Here is a 21,124-nt window from a genome sequence, read left to right as displayed (position 1 = left end):
TAAAAAGTAAAATACTAATGATAGAACTTCAAACTAACCTACCAAATTTTGTTAATCATGTCAAAAGGAAAACACATTCTTGGCTCTAACTACAGACAAAGAAGCAAAAGGGCAGCGGAAGAGGTTACATAGGTGACAAAGATGGCTGACCCTCTTGCTACTACCCATCTGCCTTTTTCCTTCACCTATTTACAACATTCATTAGATTGGGGTTTTGTGACTTGCAGACTAGTGATTTTCATTAAAGAGTGCCTTCATTTATAAACATTGTCCAAAGTCCATTCCCTTGGGAAATTACTGATTTTAATGTTGTTGCTCTAAAAAAATGCCTGGAAATTTTTTGGAAATATCAAGCCAGTTTACGAGTACTGCTAGAAAAGTCAATAATTACTTTATAGTTTTGTCTCATATCTACGAATACTACTGTCCAGAAGGTAACCAAATGAGTTAGCCCAGGTGATTTTGATGAATATAATTTTTGCTAAAAGCCTCCAAACAACAGGTCTTGTGAAAGATTCTTGGAAAAAAAGCAAGAATAAATTTTATTTTATGTAAATAAAGTAAAAATTAAAGAAAAAAATAAAAAAAGGAAAACATTTCCAGGGATGTTAGCACTACTTTTTACATATAATCCATTTGGATACATTCAGTTTTTATAAATTTGTTAATAACAATAACATTACTTTACAGTCAAGCATATAAAAACATGACTAAAATACATCAAATAATACTTTTAAACATGTCTTTATTGTGTATCAATTACATCTGAATAAAGCTTAAAAATTAATTCTAAGTTTGCATCTTAGAAAAATGTTAATAAAAATAGAAAACATCAAATCAATAGTACAAAATGACATGAATTAAGGTATTTCAAGGGGCTTAACCTCTACCTTGAAGGATGAGTAGTATTTTATTTGGCAAGAGATCTTTCTAGGCCAGGAGAAGCCAAGCCTTCAAAATGAACTGATATGTGTTGAGGGCAGAGATCTTACAAAAAAAATACCAAGCTGGAGGTCAGAGTCTACAGGCTAAGGTGAGCTAGGCTAAGGAATCTGACTAGTAACTTTAAGTCTGAGGAGCCACTCTGTATTTCTGAGCTGTCTTGGAAATATTGAACAAATAGCAGTGAGAGACATTGGAGTCTGGCAGTACTATGTAGAAATCAGAGTCTAGACTGCTGTGGTGGCAGAGGGAACTGAAAGTGAGACATTTTAAAGGATTTGGTGACAAATAGATAGCAGGTCATAACACTAAAATAGATACAGGTACCTACCTGAGTAAGCTCATAGGCTCTGTAAGCCAAAAGTGATGTAACTCTATTGGCATTCTTCGACACATGACATTCGTGCTTTGGTGTTGGGTCCAAAGCACCTTTACTAGATTCCAAATTTTTTACACCCATGGGATCATATATACTCTTTATTCTACCCTAAAATAGAGAAAACCTTTTAAGTCCACCCAAACCTAGTTATTGACTATATGAAATTAATATTATAGACTACTTCTTTGAAAATAGATCACCTATAACAACAGTTGTTTTTCCCACTACTACCTCAGTGAAGTAACACCCAACAGTCTTTACCAATATTGAAGTAGAAAACAAAGTTAACCATGAAAAAAATTGTTTGAATTTATTTAATAACAAGTAAATAAAAATTTTATTCACAACACTCTTCATTAGCTTAAATGACATTACCAACATACTACCCTCCTTTCTTCATTCTTTATTTTTTGGGGGGAAAGGAAAGCAAACTCTGAAGTACAGTAAGCTTAGATCAAAAATGGCAAACCAATCTCAAAGTTATCTTTATATATAATACCAAACACAAGTAGGCACTGTTTTAATTTAATCAAACGTCTAGAAATAGGGCTGATTGAAACCTAAATCAAATGTGGTCCTTTGATACATGAAACGTAAAAGTTGAAATTACCTTCATTATTTTAAAAATAACAACATCACCCATTGACCCAGCTTCCAAAGGATTAGCTTGTAATAGATCAGCATACCTAGAAAGATAGATACCTAGTAAAGAGGGAAAATTTTTAATTTGAATAAGGACACAAATACAAAAAAAAAATCCAAATATTTAACCTAATGGTAAGAGATAAACAATATAACACCTTTTTAAAAAATGTAATGATAGTAAAGATAGCTGAATTTAACTAAAGCAAATCTAAAACCAGAAAAAACATGAAACTAATCAAACTCTTCAAAATCACTAGAACTAGATGAAGAACAAAAAAAGATAATTTTTGATCAATTTGGAGCATGCAAAATCAGAAACAAGGGATAAAACTGGTTTTAAATTGCAGAACCTAAACTTAGTCTCCTTTTCTGGGAACATGACAACACACAAATAAATTTAATTATAAGGACTGCAGCAAAATAAGACAATATATTTTTAAATACCAATTTAATAGTAGGTAAACAACAAAAAAGATTACCCATGGAAGGACTGCCAAGAATTGTTATTTTGGACTGGCCCACCTGTAATCCTTTTTCACATATGCTTTGAACCTAAATAAATAAAACACTTCATCTTACAATCATAATACATTAAAAGTGTTTAAAGATAATTTGTAAACTTATTTTAAATAAAATCTAGACTTCTAAACTATGTATTTTCTACATTAAATTTTCTATATATGCTAGTTTATGACTAAATATTAATGTGAAATTGGCCTGCCCTTACAACATAAACATAGCTGAAATCCATTTTTGTTTATGTTAGATGTGACAAATACTCAGAATTCATGTCACTCATATATAAACATCCCGTTTTAAAGAGAATTAGAACTGGCAAAAATTTAAAGAGAAAGTAACTCCACCTAAAAAAATCTTCATTTAAAGGAGAAAAAAATAGTTCCCTGCACATACAACAACAATATAGAAGATAATCTATTTTAACAAAGGGAAAATTATGCATTATCAAACACATTCTAAGGGAAGAAAATAGGTTTTGGTCAGAGAGAAAATGAGCACATCTAAAAAACAAATAAAAAAAAAAAAGAAATACCTTTGCTCTACTAAATCATTTTTTCTACTTGTACATCATAAAAATGTTAGTTTATAATTATCACGTGTACTGTTGAGTAATTGAAAAATTAGTAACTTACAATGGGAACAACCTCAAGTTGTTTTTTATAAAATGGAATCACTCACCTGATATCGATCAACCATCAGAAATGCATAGGATTCTGCAAGTTCTTTATCTAAACGGCCATCAAACTTCAGTTCTCTTCGCTTTTCTGTAAACTAAATGAAATTAAATCTATAACAACTCCATAGCATGTGACTACATTTTTCAAGCTAAGAGTTTCAAGAATTTTACTTCTAAGAAATTCCAAATCTAGCAAAGTAGAAACTAATTTTTCTCTCCCTGTAATTTCTGTGCTTCTATTTTTTTCCTGTTATAATTGACTCTACTGCTAAAATATAGTCAAGTAAGCATGTAGTGTTTGTCAATTTTAACTAAATTTCTATTAAAATTTTACTCCAACACTCCCACAGATTTTTAAATTCATGTTTTAGTTATCTTTGGATCTCTAATTTTACTTAATATCGTGCACTGCATAGAGTAGGTATTTTAATAAATTTCTGTTGCATGCCCAAATTCTAGACTATAAACTCAATTAGGACAAAGAAAAATGTTTCATTTCTTTATAAATGTATTCTCAATGTCAAGTACATAAGACATGTTCCAGACATATTTTCAAGATAAAAGAGTAACTTGGTCTACGTACATCTGAACTACAAGTCATCCTAAACTGCTGGTTTCCATAGATTTTTAAATTCATGTTTTAGTTATCTTTGGATCTCTCATTTTACTTAACATGGTACACTGCATAGAGCAGGTGGTTTAATAAATTTCTGTTGAATGCCCAACTTCTAGACTATAAACTCAATTAGGACAAGGAAAAATGTTTCATTTCTTTATAATTGTATTTTCAATGTCAAGTACATAAGACATGTTCCACACATATTTTCAAGATAAAAGAGTAACTTGGTCTATGTACATCTAAACTACAAGTCATCCTAAACTGCTGGCTTTCACTTTTAGATACAAGCTGATAGATATACATTCAAAATATGGAGCCCATATGTAATAGATTTATATGTAGTAATCAGGTCATTACTTATCTTCAATAATAATATAATTAGAGAATCTATATACTAAATTTTCATATAAAATTAGTAAATAATCTCTATACCACGAAACCATATCGAACTACCAAGGTTTTAATTTTCTCTGGGAGCCTGTAACATTTATTGACTTTAGGGATCCTTTCAAAGTTAAATTCTGCTGGCACTGAGTTAACCAACTTAAAAAGTACAAAATTAATAGTATTTCATATATATTAGAAAGCAACATAAACATCAAATATTTCTAAACATCTCATTTGTATTACCTCAGAATTACATATATTGGCTTTTCCTAAATCAAAACTCAAATATTCTAATATGTATATGAAACAAAAATTCACTAACATGCTTAACTGTTCCCCTATGTTTGCACTTAATCACTGAGAATTTCAACTAGTAAGACAATTCAATCAGGCAATAACTAGTCAAAATAATTAAGCATATCCTAAAAAAGAAAAATACACAATTATCTTACAATTTAGATATATGATTAGATTCCATTTAATTAACATGCACTTGAAAGAGCAAAAAGCCTTATGAATTTACAATTAAGTCATTATCAATAAGCTATGGCTATGCTTAAGATTCATTTTTAGTAAAAGTTATTTTATATAATCACAAATTAACTTAACAGAGCAGATAAATGTATTATCAATGTTTTGGGGAAAAATATTTAAAACTTGTTTTCCCTTCTATAATTTGGCTTTCCTAAAAACTTTAGCATTTTTAAAGTAAAACAAATTCCATGGTATTAATTGATTCTATAGAATTTTACAATAATCACAATTTAAAACATACCTCCTTTTCCAAAAGTTCATTATGTACCAAGCAAGCACGTTTGTAGTTAAAATTTGTTACTGAGGTTGGTTCAAGGTAAGATGAATGGAGAATATTCAAAACATCTTCAAATTCACGAGATCCTGAAGTTAATGGCTGAAAAAGTGCTAAAATTAAAAAAAAAATTTTTTTAAAGATTATTCCATCTTAAATGTAATTACTTGCATTTTTGTGGGCTTGTTAATGCAACTTTTAAGTTAAAAAAGGATTCAAAGCTATCTTACTTTTGTGATATGCAAGAGAGATACTTATTGATTCACTGAAAAAAAATTAAAACCAGCGGCCCAAACTGACTAGTTCCTTCAACAATGAGTATTGAACATTACATATGCAGACAATGGTACAATTTTGCAAAACCTCAGGAATGCTACATTCGGTGACCTAAATTGCTTGACTCGTAAGAACTTGCCCATATACTTGTCTCAACTCCTATTTTATATTACATTATAGTAGTCTAGAACCGCTTATTTCAGCAAACCAAATGCTTATACCCTAAGCAAAAGCACAAAAACATTTAAGACATTTAGATGTTTATTTAAAAAAATGTTTCTATTTCATTTTTAGTACTAAAATTAGATATGCTGAATTAACATCTTGTATTACCAATATAAAGTGGAAGGGCATTTATTATGAAAACTCAGTTAAATGAAAAGATGTGGAGCTTTACAGTCAAACCTGGACTGAAAAAATCCTATCTAGTATTTACTGGCTTTGTAGAAGACCCTGGGTAAACCAATTACTTAATCAAACATAAGCTCAGTTCTCTCATCTGTAGAACAGAGAACTTTAGCTATCCTAGTAACCACTGTGTTACATGCCACACATGAGAGACAACACATGGAAAAAGCTCTAAGCACAGTATCTGGTGCATGCAAAGACAATAAAGGTTTTTATTCCTCACTCCTCCAATTATTCCACAGCCCAATTTTTAAAATACTAAGTCAAAGATCATTCTTGGACCAGTACATTACTGGCCTAGCCACCTCAAATTTCCAATTTATGCATGAAACAGTTTAACTTACTAATAAACTTCAAATATCAAGTCTACAAATTTTCCCAAAACCAAAGGAACCATTTATTTTTCACTGTAGGTAACTTATGTTATACTTTATTACCATTCTTTCGAGATACTATTTAGTCAATAAACGTCACAACCAAAATACTTTTGAAACATGTTCTTTTATATACTCTTAAAGGTACTAGATAGAAGCTAACAGCTGTTTTTACTGTATTTCCTATACATAGTGAGCTTCAAAGGACATGTCAAGTGATAAATCCATTCATCCACTCATTTACCAATACACACACACACACACACACACACCCTAATACCCACAGGGTGCCAAAAAAAATGTATACATTTTAAGAAAGGAAAAACAACTGTATTAAAATTGTAATAATATACACGGACAAGTCACATTTGACTTTTGCAATTACAAGAGGTGCTCAAAGTGGTTACCCTCAGTGTAATTTTAATACATTTTTTTCCTTTCTTAAAGTGCACATACATTTTTTTGGCAACCCTTGAGGGTGTGTGTGTTTACACACACACAGACACATACAGAAAAAAGTGTTTGTAAAAACGTAGTTTTCAATGACAATGTGTGCAGAACAAATGGTTACCACTACAGTGGGATACGCACTAAAAAAAAAAAAATTTAAAACGGAATAATGCCAACTAGTTATAATGCAATAAAGACAATGGAAATAAGCATAAAAAATAAGCACTCAAAAACAAACAAAAAACCTACTAAACACAGTAGCTAGTGTCCTACAATCAAATTTGCAGCAAATGAATATTCAATAATCTATTGATTGTAAGCTCCATGAGAGCAGTGTCCCTTGTTTATTACTCTATCTTTACCAGTTAGAGCTGTGAGCACTGGCTCCAAGTAGACTGAACGATTGAATAAGTGAGTAAAGAAAATGAGCATAAACTTTGTCAATTTTTTTTAATACAATGTGATTTTTATGATGTCATTTTAAATTAGGTCTCACAAATTCAACAATTAAGTAATATATAAAACAAAAAGCTCAAAAAACAGAAATACATTTTCAATTCAAATGTTTTATAGGATGTGGTAAGAAAAATTTTTCTTTGTGACTGCCCCCAACTAAATTGGAAAATCTTGGCAAAAAAACAGCATGTGGAATAGTTTTCATAGGCTTTCACATCCAAATGGGCCAAACATGATTTTAAAGTTGGGTTTTATGCAGGACTGATTTGTGTGTTTCTAAACTAACAAAGTGACTTCAGATATCTAAAATGTGCCAAAAAGAATTATCATATGACTTCAAATTTCTAGAAAATTTTACAAGTCTACATAAATTATTTTCCTTAGTTAAGCTGCCCTGACACTATTTCTACCATCAATCTAATCTTAAGTGAAAAATTAAGAGTTAAATCATATATATATAGAGCAATTAACATTCAAGTTAGTCTCAAAAAAGTACTAGACATTTCTGTTTCGTCCAAAGTAATGTCCTAGAGTCAAGTCAAATGTATGCAAGTAATTGTGAATGGGAAAAACAATTCTTGTGAATGAAAATACAGAAAAAGGTACAAGATTTTAGATCTAACAATAAACCATGTTCTGGGTATTTTACATTTTAAATGCCTCAATTGGCTTTACTAGTTCGGCCACTTATAATTTCTACTTTTCCTTCCCAATTATCATTTCTAAAAAAGTAAAATTATGCTGTAACAATTTTTAAGCATTCAAGTCAATGCGTCAGTAATGGTAGTTTAGAAATGTAACAAGTTGATGTTCTGAAGGTACATTCCCTGGTGGTGTATTTTGGCCTTAATCCTTTCAACAATGGATATACCATGATCGACATATCCTGTCACTTCTTTTACAGAAACATATATACATCTTAATTATGGGTCATTATTTCAGGCAATAATAATAAACCTGTGACTATCCAAATGGGGAACAGAACATTTTATATATTCATCATTCATTTCACTTAAGGAAGTCAGTATCCAATATATTGTTCTCCAGACTGATAATTGAGTCTAATAATTAGTGTGTCATTACTACTTTTCAAATACTGTATGTACTAAGAGATTTACATGCATTATCTCATCTAATCATCTAAACCAACCTATGAAGTTCATTATGCCCATATCACAAATGAAACTGAAACAGCTAAAGTAAACTTGCCCAAGGTCACAGTTAATAGGGCAGCTGGGATTCAAATTAAGACTGCCTAGAGTTCCAAATCTTGTATCCTGAACTGTAAATAAAAGATGTGTGTGTGTATAAGAGTTGAAACTTATCACTCCAAGAACTAGAAAAAAATATATAGAGTTTTCCTCATTTTAGACCAGGCAATCATATAGAACAGTCACACACAGGAAATTAGCTGTAAAACAAAAAAGAATTCGATGTCTAGGATTATGCTCTTTTTACCCTTTTGTGTCTCTCTCAAATTTCTTTCCTTAAATACTTCTCATTCTAATGCATTTAACAGGGCCAAAAGCGATAACACCCTTTTTGGTTTATAAAGGTTAACGGCAGTAACAATACTTCTACACATTAAGACATATATAATTTTGCTTATTTACAGGATTTCCATCAAATGCATGTCAGCAAAATGACTAATGAATTGATTTCTAATCATAATTCACAAGGTTTTCCTACCAACAAAACTGATTATAGTTGTTTTATAGGATTCAAGAAATTTAGAGATTTATAATTCAGATGAGGAAACTGATTGTATCAAAGAATTAGAACTAGACTCCAGGTCTCCTGACTCCCAGTCCATACTATCATTAAATACTTTTTATTACTGGTAGCATACAAAACATACTCTAGAATATTACGTTTAAGCAATTGGAATAAACATAAAATTTAGGTCATCAAATAGTAGCTTTGTTCCTTAGTGAAAGGAACATTTTTCCTGTTACTTTTACCAATTTATTGTCAGTGCATTTGTATTAAGATAGTGTATATGTAAAAAAAATTATCATCTATACATATACACAAAAACAGGCTCAGTTTTAAAATAAAAGATGGATCACTATTATCAAAATATACAAATAACATGAAATACACACTGCAATTTAAAGTAACTAGTTCATGGAAGAAAAGGAAATAACAAAGAGGCTGGGGATCACATGTGGTGTGCAATTCTCTCTGAATCCATTTCTCTAAAGTCTACTGGTATTATTAAAATACAATGAATATTCATTTGTTCCTTACAATAATTATTTTAAAAACCCCTTTTCTTCAGTCCAATAAAATTGTACAGCCATAATACTTTAGGAATGGCGTTTCACCTCTAAATCAAAGTTGAACATACTGCAAAATTAGGAATGAACATGATGCTGGAAGAGATCTACAGAACCAAGTACAAATGTGACAGTGTTGACTTTTTTTGGATTAGGGAATAGGTCCAAGAAAATTTTACTTCCATTATTTAGAAATTACATGCACCTATCGATATTTTATGTGGATGACTGGATTCTGTCTACGCTTTTCTTCTCAGGTTTACTTCTATGTAGAAAAATCTATGGTACTTAGATTCCAGTCATTCACATCTACAACTACTGAAACACCATGCAAATTTCCTTAAGAAGGAAACTTTGCCCTAAAGTCTTCAAAAACACAATTGCAAATTTTGTGAGAGTTGGGGAGAATTAGCCATGGACCGGACGAGTACAGATGCAGGTGTATGAGCAGTTAATTTGTGACAATGAATGACACACAGGTACATGAAGAGCAGTTAGTCTTGTGCCCTACAGAAAACATTAACCACAAACATTTTCCAGAAAGTGATTTCCCAAGAACTTTGGAGGGGAAAACTGTATCAAATACAATTACCAATTTTAACTCACTTTTAATGACTTACAGTATTTGATTTTAGAGTAAAAGAAGGCAAGAGCAAAAGGTCTACTGACAAAATACAATTCTACAATTTGGTTAAATGTAAGAACAGTGCCTCTTTACATTACTATAGAAAGTAGCACAGCCAATAAATAACAACATACATCAGAGTAAAATTTTACTCTTCCAATTAATGATTAGGTCACTTAATGTCACTACTGACTAAATATTTTGATTTTACAATGAACATAATCTCAAAATTCCACAGGAATGAAGACATGCTAAATATTTCTAAATTTAAGAGGCTAAAAAACTTTTTTAAATAGGTCAGATCAAAAGCAAAATAAAACCCTTATATTATAAAAAGGAAGTCTTGCCACAGTTTGAGTACTGACAAGAAGTATTCTACACCTAGGTTCAAATTCCAACTCCACCATTCACTAGCTGTGTGACCTTGGGCAAGTTATTTAACCTCAAAACGTCGGTTTCCATCTATAAAATGGGAATACCTACCTCATAGTACTGTTGAGATTTAGTTAATACATGTAAACTGCTTAGAATAATGCCTACAACTTATTAAGCACTATAAAGTATTTGCCAATATTACTTAATTAGAATGGCAGTACTTTGGATGTTATGCTATTGTCAAGACCAAGAAAAGAACTTTTTGAGTCAACAAGTTATCTGATAGTATTTACCTTTAAGTTACCAAAAATATTCAAGTCCTAATCTTAAATTTCACTGGAAAAGAAGAGCCACTGATACAGAAAAGTAGCAGAGGTATCTACTAAAAATAATCGATTCATGGTAAGACTCAGATGTCTACAACTAATATCTAGCCAAATCCTATACATAAAGAGATACTTTCAAGTCTTCCAAGAGATGATTTTTGGAATGAAGTTTGAAACTAGCAGTACCTGCTGCACTGTTTATGATAAAGCATTTAAAAAAAAAAAAAATAATGAAAAGTTGAATTTTTTTACTAAATTCTTTCACCAGGTACTAACTTCTCTCAGCTTGGACAGGATCAAGTCCATGGTGGTAAAACAGCTGTTTCATTTTTAAAGGCTCGATTTAAATCATTATTGCACTATTTGAATAGTTGTTGCTCAGTGTATATATATAGACAAGTTAGAAATTACTCATTTTCACTAAACATGAAAAAGTCCACTGTGTTATATTTTCCTTATCCACAACCTCTCTGACAAGAAAAAGGTAACAACCTTTTGCCTCTAAGTGAAAATGGAAAATACACATTTTCTCCAAGGAGCATCAGACTCAGGAGAAAACAATTAGGTTTCACATTTCCTAATTCCTCAATCATGTCCACTTTTAGTCAAATGAAGTCTATTTTCCAGCAGCCTCACAACTTATCTAATTTTTTAAAAAAGACATGCACAGTGCCTTCCCTCACCTCAAACCAAACTATAAAGATTTGTAAGCCAATTTTCTGATCCTATCAAAGTTAAAACATGGTATTCATGGTTGATGATACTAAACCATATTCTTGGGCATTTAAACCTAAAAAAAAAAAAAATGGACTTCAAAATTTTATAAAACTGAAAAAACAAAGTTCAATCTCTTACCTACCTCTATAACCAAAGCCCATCTGAATGTACTTCCAACCTACTCTTCACCAGATTGTAATTTTGGCTGGGCATCTTAACTTTCCTCACATAGACTATACATCTTAACTCAAGAAACCAAAAGACTTGACAACCTTGACCATTACAAGTACCCTCTTAAACCCTAAAATATATTACATTAACTCAAAGGTATTTCTAGAAACATTCCTCATGCTGGACAAAAGGTAACTTCATGTTTCAACATAGTTTCTCACACCAAGGATTTCCTTGGCTTTGTCATTCAAGTAGAAATTAACAGTTAAGACTTTATTTGTACCTGATAAAAGGCTCTAACAGTTTCAATAGTCAAATGGAGCTGGTTATGCACAGGGAAAGAGGAAGCACAAGCTTCATTCCAGATTCTAAGTCTTTCCCAAGATTCAGCTTACAAATAAAAAAGCTTTCTGTAAATAAAAAAATTCCCATAATTTCCCAAAATAGATGACAAACTGAACCACGAGGTAAAACAAAAAGATACTTTAAACTGACTAAATCCAGAACGTCCCCAATCACTGGATAGTCAGAAATAGTATTGTAATAGAAAACAGCCATGGTTTTTACCTCCATGAGGAAGGTGTCACAATACGGCAGTTAAGTTTAAAAAAGGTAAACGTAGTTCATGTCATGGTTCCTAAATTGGTTGCAAAAACTAGACTGGACTTTTTTTTTTTTAAATCTTAAATTCTCATCTGCAACATCAAATAGGTGGCTCCTGGGCACCAGCTAACCTCTCCTTACTTTTTTCCCACAGGGAAATTACTGCACCAAGAACCTACCTTCCCATTCTCCTCAAAAACAATTAAAAACACTGGTTTGGATTTAAAGAGAGAGCGAGCGACCTATTTAATCGAACGCTCCACAAACAAGAAACCAATCTGCATGGAAATGAGGTGTGATGGAAACCGGCAGTGTGCATGGGCCACATCTAACGGAGATTTCTAAAAAAAGGTAAGACGCTGACATCGGGCCACTTTCACGTAGACACGTTTAGCTGAAGGATTTCCACGGGGGGGAAGCACTTGTGGTCCTCTGAACGCAGTGGCCTTGGAGAAAGCTCCAGAATCCATGGCCACGGGCTATTTCCGCCGGGCGACTTCTCGGCGGCATCCTTAGGAGGACACATCAGCTTCTCTGCCTTCAGGGGCTGGGCGGGAGGGGCGCCGGGCACCATCTTTCCTCTCTGGGAGCTGCAGCCTTACGGACGCGCTTCCAACCTGAGCTACTTCCAGCTTCCACGGGCCGAGGGGGAGCAGGGGAGCGTGGTTCCCCCGCTCGCCTCTCGCACCAGGCGCAGCAGCGGGGCGGCCGGAGCAGTGAGGGGAGAGGCGGCGGGCGCTGCCTGCGTGTTTACGTGTCTCGGATGGGCGTGGGAAGAGGAGACAGAGAGATTCTAATGAAAAGATGGAGGGGAGAGAGAAAGAGGGATCGGGGGAAGAGGGGAAGCACCACCTTTCTTTTCTCTGCTCTTCCTGGGGATCTGAAAACTCCTCCTAATGGGTCTTTCGGGCTCTTCGGGGCCTTTGGGCAGAGCGGCCGCGCCCGCCTCAGAGGAGTCCTGGTGCTGCTTTGGGCAGAGGCTCGGGGTGGCCTCGGCCTCCGCGGTCTCCTCAGGCCCGGCGCCACCGCCGGGCTCAGCGATGCTGAGGCCGCCGCCGCCGCCGCCGCCATTTTGTGGGGAAGAGTCAAACTCCGGAAGCGCCTGCTTCATCTCATCGCCGCCGCCGCCACTTTCCCAGCTCGCGTCCGTCGGCGGAGAGGCTTCCATCGCCACAGCCGCCGCCATCACGCCGGCGTGAGGAGCTCCGGGAAGCTTCTGCCCACAAGGTCGACGAGGGTGGGGGGAAGGGGCGGCGGGCCGGCTTCGCCGCCAAGCTGTCCTCAGCCCACCTACCCCCTTCCCCCCGTGGCCGCGGGCCGCACTCCCAACCCAGGAGCCTCTCCGGGGCCCCAAAGCGGGCGCCCCAATCGTGCGGCCCAGCCCCAGGAGCCGCTCCTCGCTCGGACAGTTCTTCGGCCGGCCCCCGCCACTCAACGTGCTCGCGTCTGAGCCGGGGGGCGGGGCCTCCACGGGCCGCTCCGCCAATGGGGGTGCGGCTTCCGCCTCTGCGGGTGCGGGTGAGACAGCGCCGGTGGGCGGAGCCTCGGGGCGCCGGAGCCCGCCAAAAGGGGCAACCGCAACACCCCGCGAGTACTTCGACGCCTTGGCCGGCTGCGTGGTGAATGGGCCTCAAGGCGAGCTTCGAGTTGCGGGACCGAGCCTGATGAGCGCTGCAGGAGAGGGAGGCACACCCCACCAGGTCCCCACGGAGCAGGCGTCGCCTGTTTGGGGGCACAATTATCTTCTCTGCGCACGAGTAACTCCGGCCAAAGCAGGACTCAAAACAGTGTGGGCGCTGGATGATCCCGGCCTTGTGAAATACACGCACGCATATAAAAGCCTGCAGAGGAGAGAAGAGAATGGGCTGCAGCCATAACAGCCTGAAAGCCTCCAGCTGACTTCAGCAATGTGCCGTTCTCACTGGCTCTTGCATCTTTACAATATATTACTCTCACTTGACCCCCTCTTTTAAAGTTAGAACCTGTGGTACTCCAGCAACCAGTAAATACCTGGGATCCTTTGGTATGACTTCACAGCCTAATGTTAACAGGATTTGGTTCTGGTGAGCTTGAGGGGACAGAGGGGAGGCTGCAGCTTTTAAATGTTTTCCCTTTGGTGTCTTCAGGTTTCCTATAGTGAGCGTATATTAAAGAAAAATATAAACGTCTGCAGCAACATTAAAAATATACAGCAAGTGGTTCCTTAAAATAATCAAGTGGAAGGCTTTTTGAATAGTGTATGCTGACTAGGTTGAAACTACTATCGTGGGCCGTTACGAGCAGACAGTATTTACTGGGTGCTTTCTATATGCCAGGCACTGGAGACAGCACTTGACACGTATTATCTCCATTTAACACAACAACAGACATCAGGGAGATACCACAGGCATTCCTTGTTTTATTGAGCTTCACTTGATTGAGCTTCACATATGTTGTTTCTAACAAATTGAAGACCAGATCTTCTACCAGCAAAACGATTACAACTGCCTTATTGTGGTGGCCTGGAACTGAACCTGCAGTATCTCAGAGGTATCCCTGTATTATGCACAATTTACAATAAGTGTTTAAAGACATGGAATAAAGTAACAAAATCAGAATCTGAAGTCAGGTCTTTTTAACTCCAACAGAAAGTACTTGCACTTAACGACTTATCTAAGACCTAATCCTCGCAGCAGCCTGGCACCTTTATGCATTATGGATGAAGAAATGAGGATTGACATCTAGTTCAGTCTCCCAGCAGCAGGATAAGGATTGGGACCCAAGTATCTATTCTGAAACTCCAGCTCTCTACCGAGGAGTTGACTGACCAAACCTATAATAAAACTCTAGGCCTTGCCATGTGACTGCTACTTAATATCCTCAAGGGCAATAGGAAAGTTGGATTCCTGTGTCTTGTGATAAACATTATCCCTGTTTATGGAAAAGCTATTCATGGCTTGCCCAACCTATTTGAATCAACTGAGTAAACGGAAGGAAAGTGAGTGTAAAACAATTATTCTTTTTAGTAGATAGAGGGGGCATAAATTTGCTCAGTCCCACCTATCTCAGGAAAGCAAGCACAGTGAGATACAGAGGATATGTGTGTTTATATGTGTGCATATAGATATCCAGTAAATGGGGGGTGAGGGAGGTACAAGAGGAAGAGCTACCAAAGATATACATGGTTCTGGAGCATTGGCTACCAAAGGTTAAAAGTATACAACTTATGTTGTCCCCTACATTCCATAACAACACAAGGAACAGTAGAGAACAATATGATACAGTATATAATTAAATATCCAGGGACCACAGTGACCTTTTTAAATTTGGAAACAAAAATCTAGCTCAACTCCTCATTTTAAAAATAGAAAAGGACAGTGGCTCCAGATCACATAGCAAACTAATAATTAGAGTTAACATTCATTGATTGCTTTCTATGTGTCAGCCACGGGTATAAGAGAGTTACATGTATTGTCTCAATCCCCACACAAAGTACTAATGTTATCCCTATTTTACAGATAAGAAAACTGAGGCAAAGTGCTTATTTAACTTTCTTAAGGTCATTTAGATTGTAAGTGGCAGAACCAAGATTCTAACCCAGGCAGTCTGTATCCAAAGCCCATGCTCTTAATAACCAATATATGCTGACCTCTCTTGTGATTGGCAAAACAAAGTTCAGAACTCAGTGCATTTTCCACTATGCCATTTCACCTCCCTTCCTCAAATAGTACATTACAAGACAGGACATAAATGGTACAACTCAGCAATAACTATCAGTATTACTGATGCATAAACCTTTGACCTCACAATTTTACTTCTAGAAATTTATAATACAAATATACATATTCATTCACGTTCGAAATGTTTATTCAAGTATATCCAGTGTTGTTTGTAATGAGATATCAAATGTTGTCTGTAATAGCAAAGGATTGGAAACAACCTAAAAATAATAGGGAAGATCCATACAATGGAACACTATGCAGCCATAAAAGGAATGAAGTACCGATACATGCTACCACATGGACGCACGTTGAAAAACATTAAGTGAAAGAAGCCAGACCCCAAAAGCCATATATTGTATGATTCCATTCATAGGAAATTTCAGAAGAGGCAAATTCATGGAAACAGAAGATTGGTGGTTAACAAGGACCAGAGAGAGGAAGGAATGAGGACAGACTGCTAATTAGTATAGGATTATTTTTTTGTGGTGATGAAAATATTCTGGAATTAGATGTTAGTTGCACAACTTTGTGAACATACTAAAAGCCACTGAATTGTACATTTTAAAGGATGGGTTTTATAATATGTGAATTATATCTCAATTTTAAAAAATAGAGGACCTTTGCATTCCCTGAGGCCAAAGACTCCACTCAGCAAATGCTCTCTCCACCATCAGCTTTGAAGAAGCGAGCTGCCATGAATTTTACAGCTGCCAACACTTGAAAGCACTTAGGAGAAAATTCTTTCTTACTGAGCATCCAGGTGAGAAGGCAGCCCAGCTGACACCATGATTTCAGCCTTGTGAGACCCAGGGACGGAAACCAGCTAAGCCATACCCATACTCTGACCTATAGAAATTGTGAGATAATACATGGATATTGTTTTAAGCCACTAACTTCGTGGTGATTTGTTTTGCAGCAATAGAAAACTAATACAGAGGTTTCAACATGCCTGGCATTTTCTAAGTGTTTTGCATATGTTTAATTTTCACAAGAACTCTATGAAGTAGGTACTTATAGTCCCATTTTTTTATGACAAAGCTCATTATGTGCTTAAAAAAAACAGAACAGGATTGATAGAATGTACCAAAAAAGGGTAAATACAATTAAATTTACACCTATTTGCACAAAGCTTTCGTGGAAGTCTATATAAGTAATTAGCAACATTGGTTGCCTATAGAAAGGGAATGGGCTGGGAGACAGAGGTAGGAGAGACTTTTCACTTTATATCCTTTTATATTTTAAAGCACATGAATTTACTAAAAAAATAAAATAAAATAAAAATTACATTTTAAAAAGGAAGGGAAAGAAGATAAAAGCATGTTGAGAAGCTGTTGTCATTACTCAGTAGCTCACACAAGAGTGAAACAGTAATAATCCAGAAAGCCAATACAGAGATTTTTTAGAAGGGTTCCTATATTTCAATGTACAGGAATTATAGACTTCCACATGCTAATCAAAGCAATTAGGTAAGTATGTAATTAGAGTTACAGGATTCACATATAGTAAAACAAAAGTGTTAATAATAGTACCTTTGAGTGAATTAAGTCACTAATATGATGATAGTAACAAGCCTTAACATTTGCAAAGCAAATTCATGTGTTCTTTTTTCAAGTGAAATGTTATTTGATGCCCCCACATACCTTGAACCTTCAAACCTTCAAAGTCATGCAGCTGGAAAGCTTTTGTTTTGTTTTGTTCTTAGATATTTCCGTTGAAATGAAGCAGTAGGGAAAGATAACAAAGACAAATCAACAAAACCACTAATAATAGATACAATTCATAGAACTTGAAGGATCTTAGAGATTAATTAGTCTGGTCCATTCATTTTATGAAAAAAGACAGTATTACAAATCTACAACCCCACTGCCCATTCAGATGCATTAAAAAATACATGAAACTGGCATTCCTTCAATTATGCTTGATCTAAAACAATAATTCTACTTCCATGGAATCATCTTTCCCCAAAAAGCTTATTATCCTGTTACTCATTGAGTAGGTATTTCTTGGGTATGTCCCAAGAAAGTATAAGAAAGACTCTTTACTTTTGGCAACAAAAAGGGTTCATTTATTTTCACTCATGGTTGATATATGTGGAAGTCTTTCCATGTAATGAAGAGAAAGCAGAAAAGCAATCCTCAGTTGAAATAAGAATGTAGTTAGGGATAAGTACGCAAGTTTCTCTTCAACTACACAGCTGATTCTGGTAACCACAAATCTCAACTAAATCCAGGATTCAAGAGCTGTTACTAAGGTTTAAGTTTTTGTTTCGTTTTTGAGTCAAGCCCTTTTAAGGCTTCTGTTACATGTAATCTATGAATCTCATAAGCATAATGTTAAATGAAATAAGTCAGACACAAAAGTATATACTGTATGATTCCATTTACATGAGTTATATAAAGATATAAATATTTAATATATAAATATCAATATATGAATATATATTTATTGAATATATAAATACTTATTGAACTGTACATTAAGAGTTGTGCATTTTACTGTACGATGTTCTTCAATTAAACAATAAAAACAAAAGGAAACAAAAGTCTTCCATAGGTTCTTATTATTCAAGGAATAATAAAGACAAGAATTCTTCATGTGGCTTATAGAGCCCTGCTGATTCTGGCCCTTGTCTATCTATGTCCACGCCTCTTCTCCAAATGCCTCCTCTGTGCTTCCTCAGTCTGGCACACTTGCCAAGCTCCCCTGGTCACAAGGTCAGTGTTAGCACATGCTGTGCTCATCTCCTCACCATCCTCTTCCCCATTAGCTCCTGCCCTTCCTTCTATACGCTTCCTTGATCACCCCCTCCCATTCTAGGCTGGGCTACTCTCTGGTGTTTTCATAGAACCTTGCTCCCTTCACTCAGACTATTTACTTCCCACTTCCCTCAATCTGTTATTACTCCATCATTTGAGGGATTATTTCATTAAATCTACCTCTCTCACTAGACCCTATGCTCCACTTCATGGGCTAAGAGGTAATGTCTGGGTTTCCTCCTGGGTTTGCAGTATTCCCAGGTCTTAACACAGTGCCTGGAACACAATAGATGTGGCTATCAAATGCCCTTTAAATGATTTATACAAAGTGCCTTTTACTGTATTTGAGAAGACAGATGAACTTCACTTGCCAAATCCAAGACTTGTTGAATCAAAAAGATTTCATAATCAGGAGTGATTGTTGTGTTACATCAGCTGCCTTACCAATATGAACCTAGTTATAAGATCATTTATACCATTGCCATTTCCACCGGAAGGAAGACTTAGGTTTATACTAACTTCACATTGTGGTTTGTGGAGTTTTCTAAGTAAGGAGCATGGTGCCAAGGACACGAGATACACAAAGAGAAGAAAATTCTCCAGAGGAAGTGGTACACTACAAAAGTGTAAACAGTGGTGAAATGTGTGAAAAAAATCAAATTAAAAGTGTCTTAGGTTTTATGTTTTTATAATAAAGGCGGGCAAAAGAAAGTTGTATAGGAATCATGTTTTCAGAAGAGTGACACGTCTCACCACTCATTTGGGAAGACTGTGAATAAGTTGGAGGAAAAGGAATAATACAGAAAGAACATTTGAATAATTCCTCACAATTTATCAAATGTTTTATTCATTCAACAAATATTTCTTGGGACCCTATCTGATGCTGCCAGGCCCCAGGCTGGGCCTGAAAACACACAGATCCATCCTGCTCCTGTTTATAGCCGTGTGCTTCCCATTCATTATCTGGTTTAATCTTGACAGCAGTTGCCAGAAAAACATTGCCACTGTTGGCAGAGGAGGAAATGGTGGTTAAGTCTTGTTGAAGGATACAACACCAGTAAGCGATGGAGCAGGACTCAGATATGCATCTCCTTACTCCAAGTTCAGGCTCCTGCAACTACATGAAATTCTACTTGCGTGTAGGCCTTAGGGATCTCTAGTTGCTTAATCAAGGCTCTCAAGGGAAATAAAAATTACGAAGTTACAGTACTGGGCATTTCAATCACTCCCCTAAGTGTCATTTCTCCTCCCATTTTATACCTCTATTCTTCTGAGTGAATAGAAAACTTCCCACCAACTCCACAGATTACAAACACAGGTTTTTTCATTTTACTTTTCCTAATGGCACCTGATGATTTGTAGGTGATTTCTGGACAGACAGAAGCAAATCAGTGATCCAATTTCCTTGACTAACAACTGAACTGAAAGTCTGCTTCCTTTTTCCATCACGTGATGTGAGTTATTGCTTTATTATTCACAATACCAAAAAGGTACTCAGACTTACTTTAACTTTGGATATTTTTTTCCCAATTCATAAACGCCCAGTAATAAAAGATAGTTTTGAAATGACCTTCTGCTACATAGTAAACACTGCTTTTAAAAGGACATTAATTAGCAAATATCCATCAACTGATGAATGGATGAACAAAATGTGGTATTATACACATAATGGAGTATTATCTGGCCACACAAAAAAATAAAGTACCGAGAACATGCTACAACATGGATGGACCTTGAAAACTATGCTGTGAAGGAAACTATTATAAAAGGCCACATATGGCACAATTTCATATATGAAATGTCTGGAATGAGAAATCTATAGAGACAGAAAGTAGTAGTTGCATAGAGCTGGAGAAATGGGTGGATTTAGGGTGAAAGCTAAAGGATATGGGTTTCTTCTTAAGGTAATGAAAATGTTCTAAAATTAATTGTGATGGTTGCACAACTCTGATTATTCTAAAGACTACTGAATTATATGCTTCAATAAGTGAATTATATCAATAAAACGTTTTTTTTTTTTTAAAAAGGAAGTTGACATAATGTTCCACTAATAACTTGGAGGAAATACTTATTCAGATATGTGATGCAGGAAATTCTTTGACCTGCAACCAGTGCTTAAATTTGTGTTGAATGTATAGAGATAACTGAATAATTTTCTGTTTTTATTTCAAAAAGAAGAAAAAGAAAAAGAAACATTGGATTCTACCAATACAGCAGCAGCATAATGCAAATATTATAACTGAGATGTAGCCTGGGTCAATTAAGGCAGCAGCAATTGACATCGACACCCTATACGTCTATATCCATCCACTATAATAAGTGAATATGTAAGTAGCCAAAGTTCTTGTTGTGTCTTTTCTTGATTTTTATATTTTAAGTATTTTTATGAAAGTTAACTAATAACTCCCTTTTCAAAAAGAACATTAAACAGAAGGCCTAATGAATTATCAATATAAAATATTCCAAATTCTTTAAAAAAAATTACATTTCAACCATTTAAAATAAAAAACAGATTATTGTTTGGCTTTAAATACCTTATTTCAAATGTTCTTTCCCACAATGTCCCCAAACACACAAAATGTTTTTCCCAATTATTTTTCCGTTTAATGTAAAAAAGATTCCTGGTTAGGAG

The 21,124-nt window shown here is 35.5% G+C and overlaps 1 protein-coding gene across 7 annotated transcripts in view; it reads right to left on the bottom strand.

The window, feature by feature from the left end:
• TASOR (transcription activation suppressor) overlaps positions 1-13,479 on the bottom strand; it is a 46,168-nt gene extending 32,689 nt beyond the window's left edge. For 6 of the 7 annotated variants that reach the window (XM_081073397.1, XM_081073398.1, XM_081073399.1 and 3 more), the window contains exons 1-6: positions 12,888-13,479; positions 4,943-5,088; positions 3,164-3,256; positions 2,446-2,518; positions 1,932-2,023; positions 1,274-1,429 (exon numbers count right to left, since the gene is read on the bottom strand). In XM_081073397.1, coding sequence (XP_080929523.1) covers positions 1,274-1,429; positions 1,932-2,023; positions 2,446-2,518; positions 3,164-3,256; positions 4,943-5,088; positions 12,888-13,221 — 894 coding nt within the window. In that variant the 5' untranslated portion in view covers positions 13,222-13,479. Of the gene's footprint in view, positions 1-1,273; positions 1,430-1,931; positions 2,024-2,445; positions 2,519-3,163; positions 3,257-4,942; positions 5,089-12,399; positions 12,634-12,887 lie in introns of those variants that run through there. The other variant, XM_081073396.1, reaches the window with a different exon arrangement.
• Positions 13,480-21,124: the final 7,645 nt, after the last annotated feature.

This window comes from Rhinolophus hipposideros (assembly GCF_964194185.1).
Source record: "Rhinolophus hipposideros genome assembly, chromosome: 14".
NCBI lineage: Eukaryota > Metazoa > Chordata > Mammalia > Chiroptera > Rhinolophidae > Rhinolophus > Rhinolophus hipposideros.
This window is presented reverse-complemented; position numbering and strand designations above follow the sequence as displayed.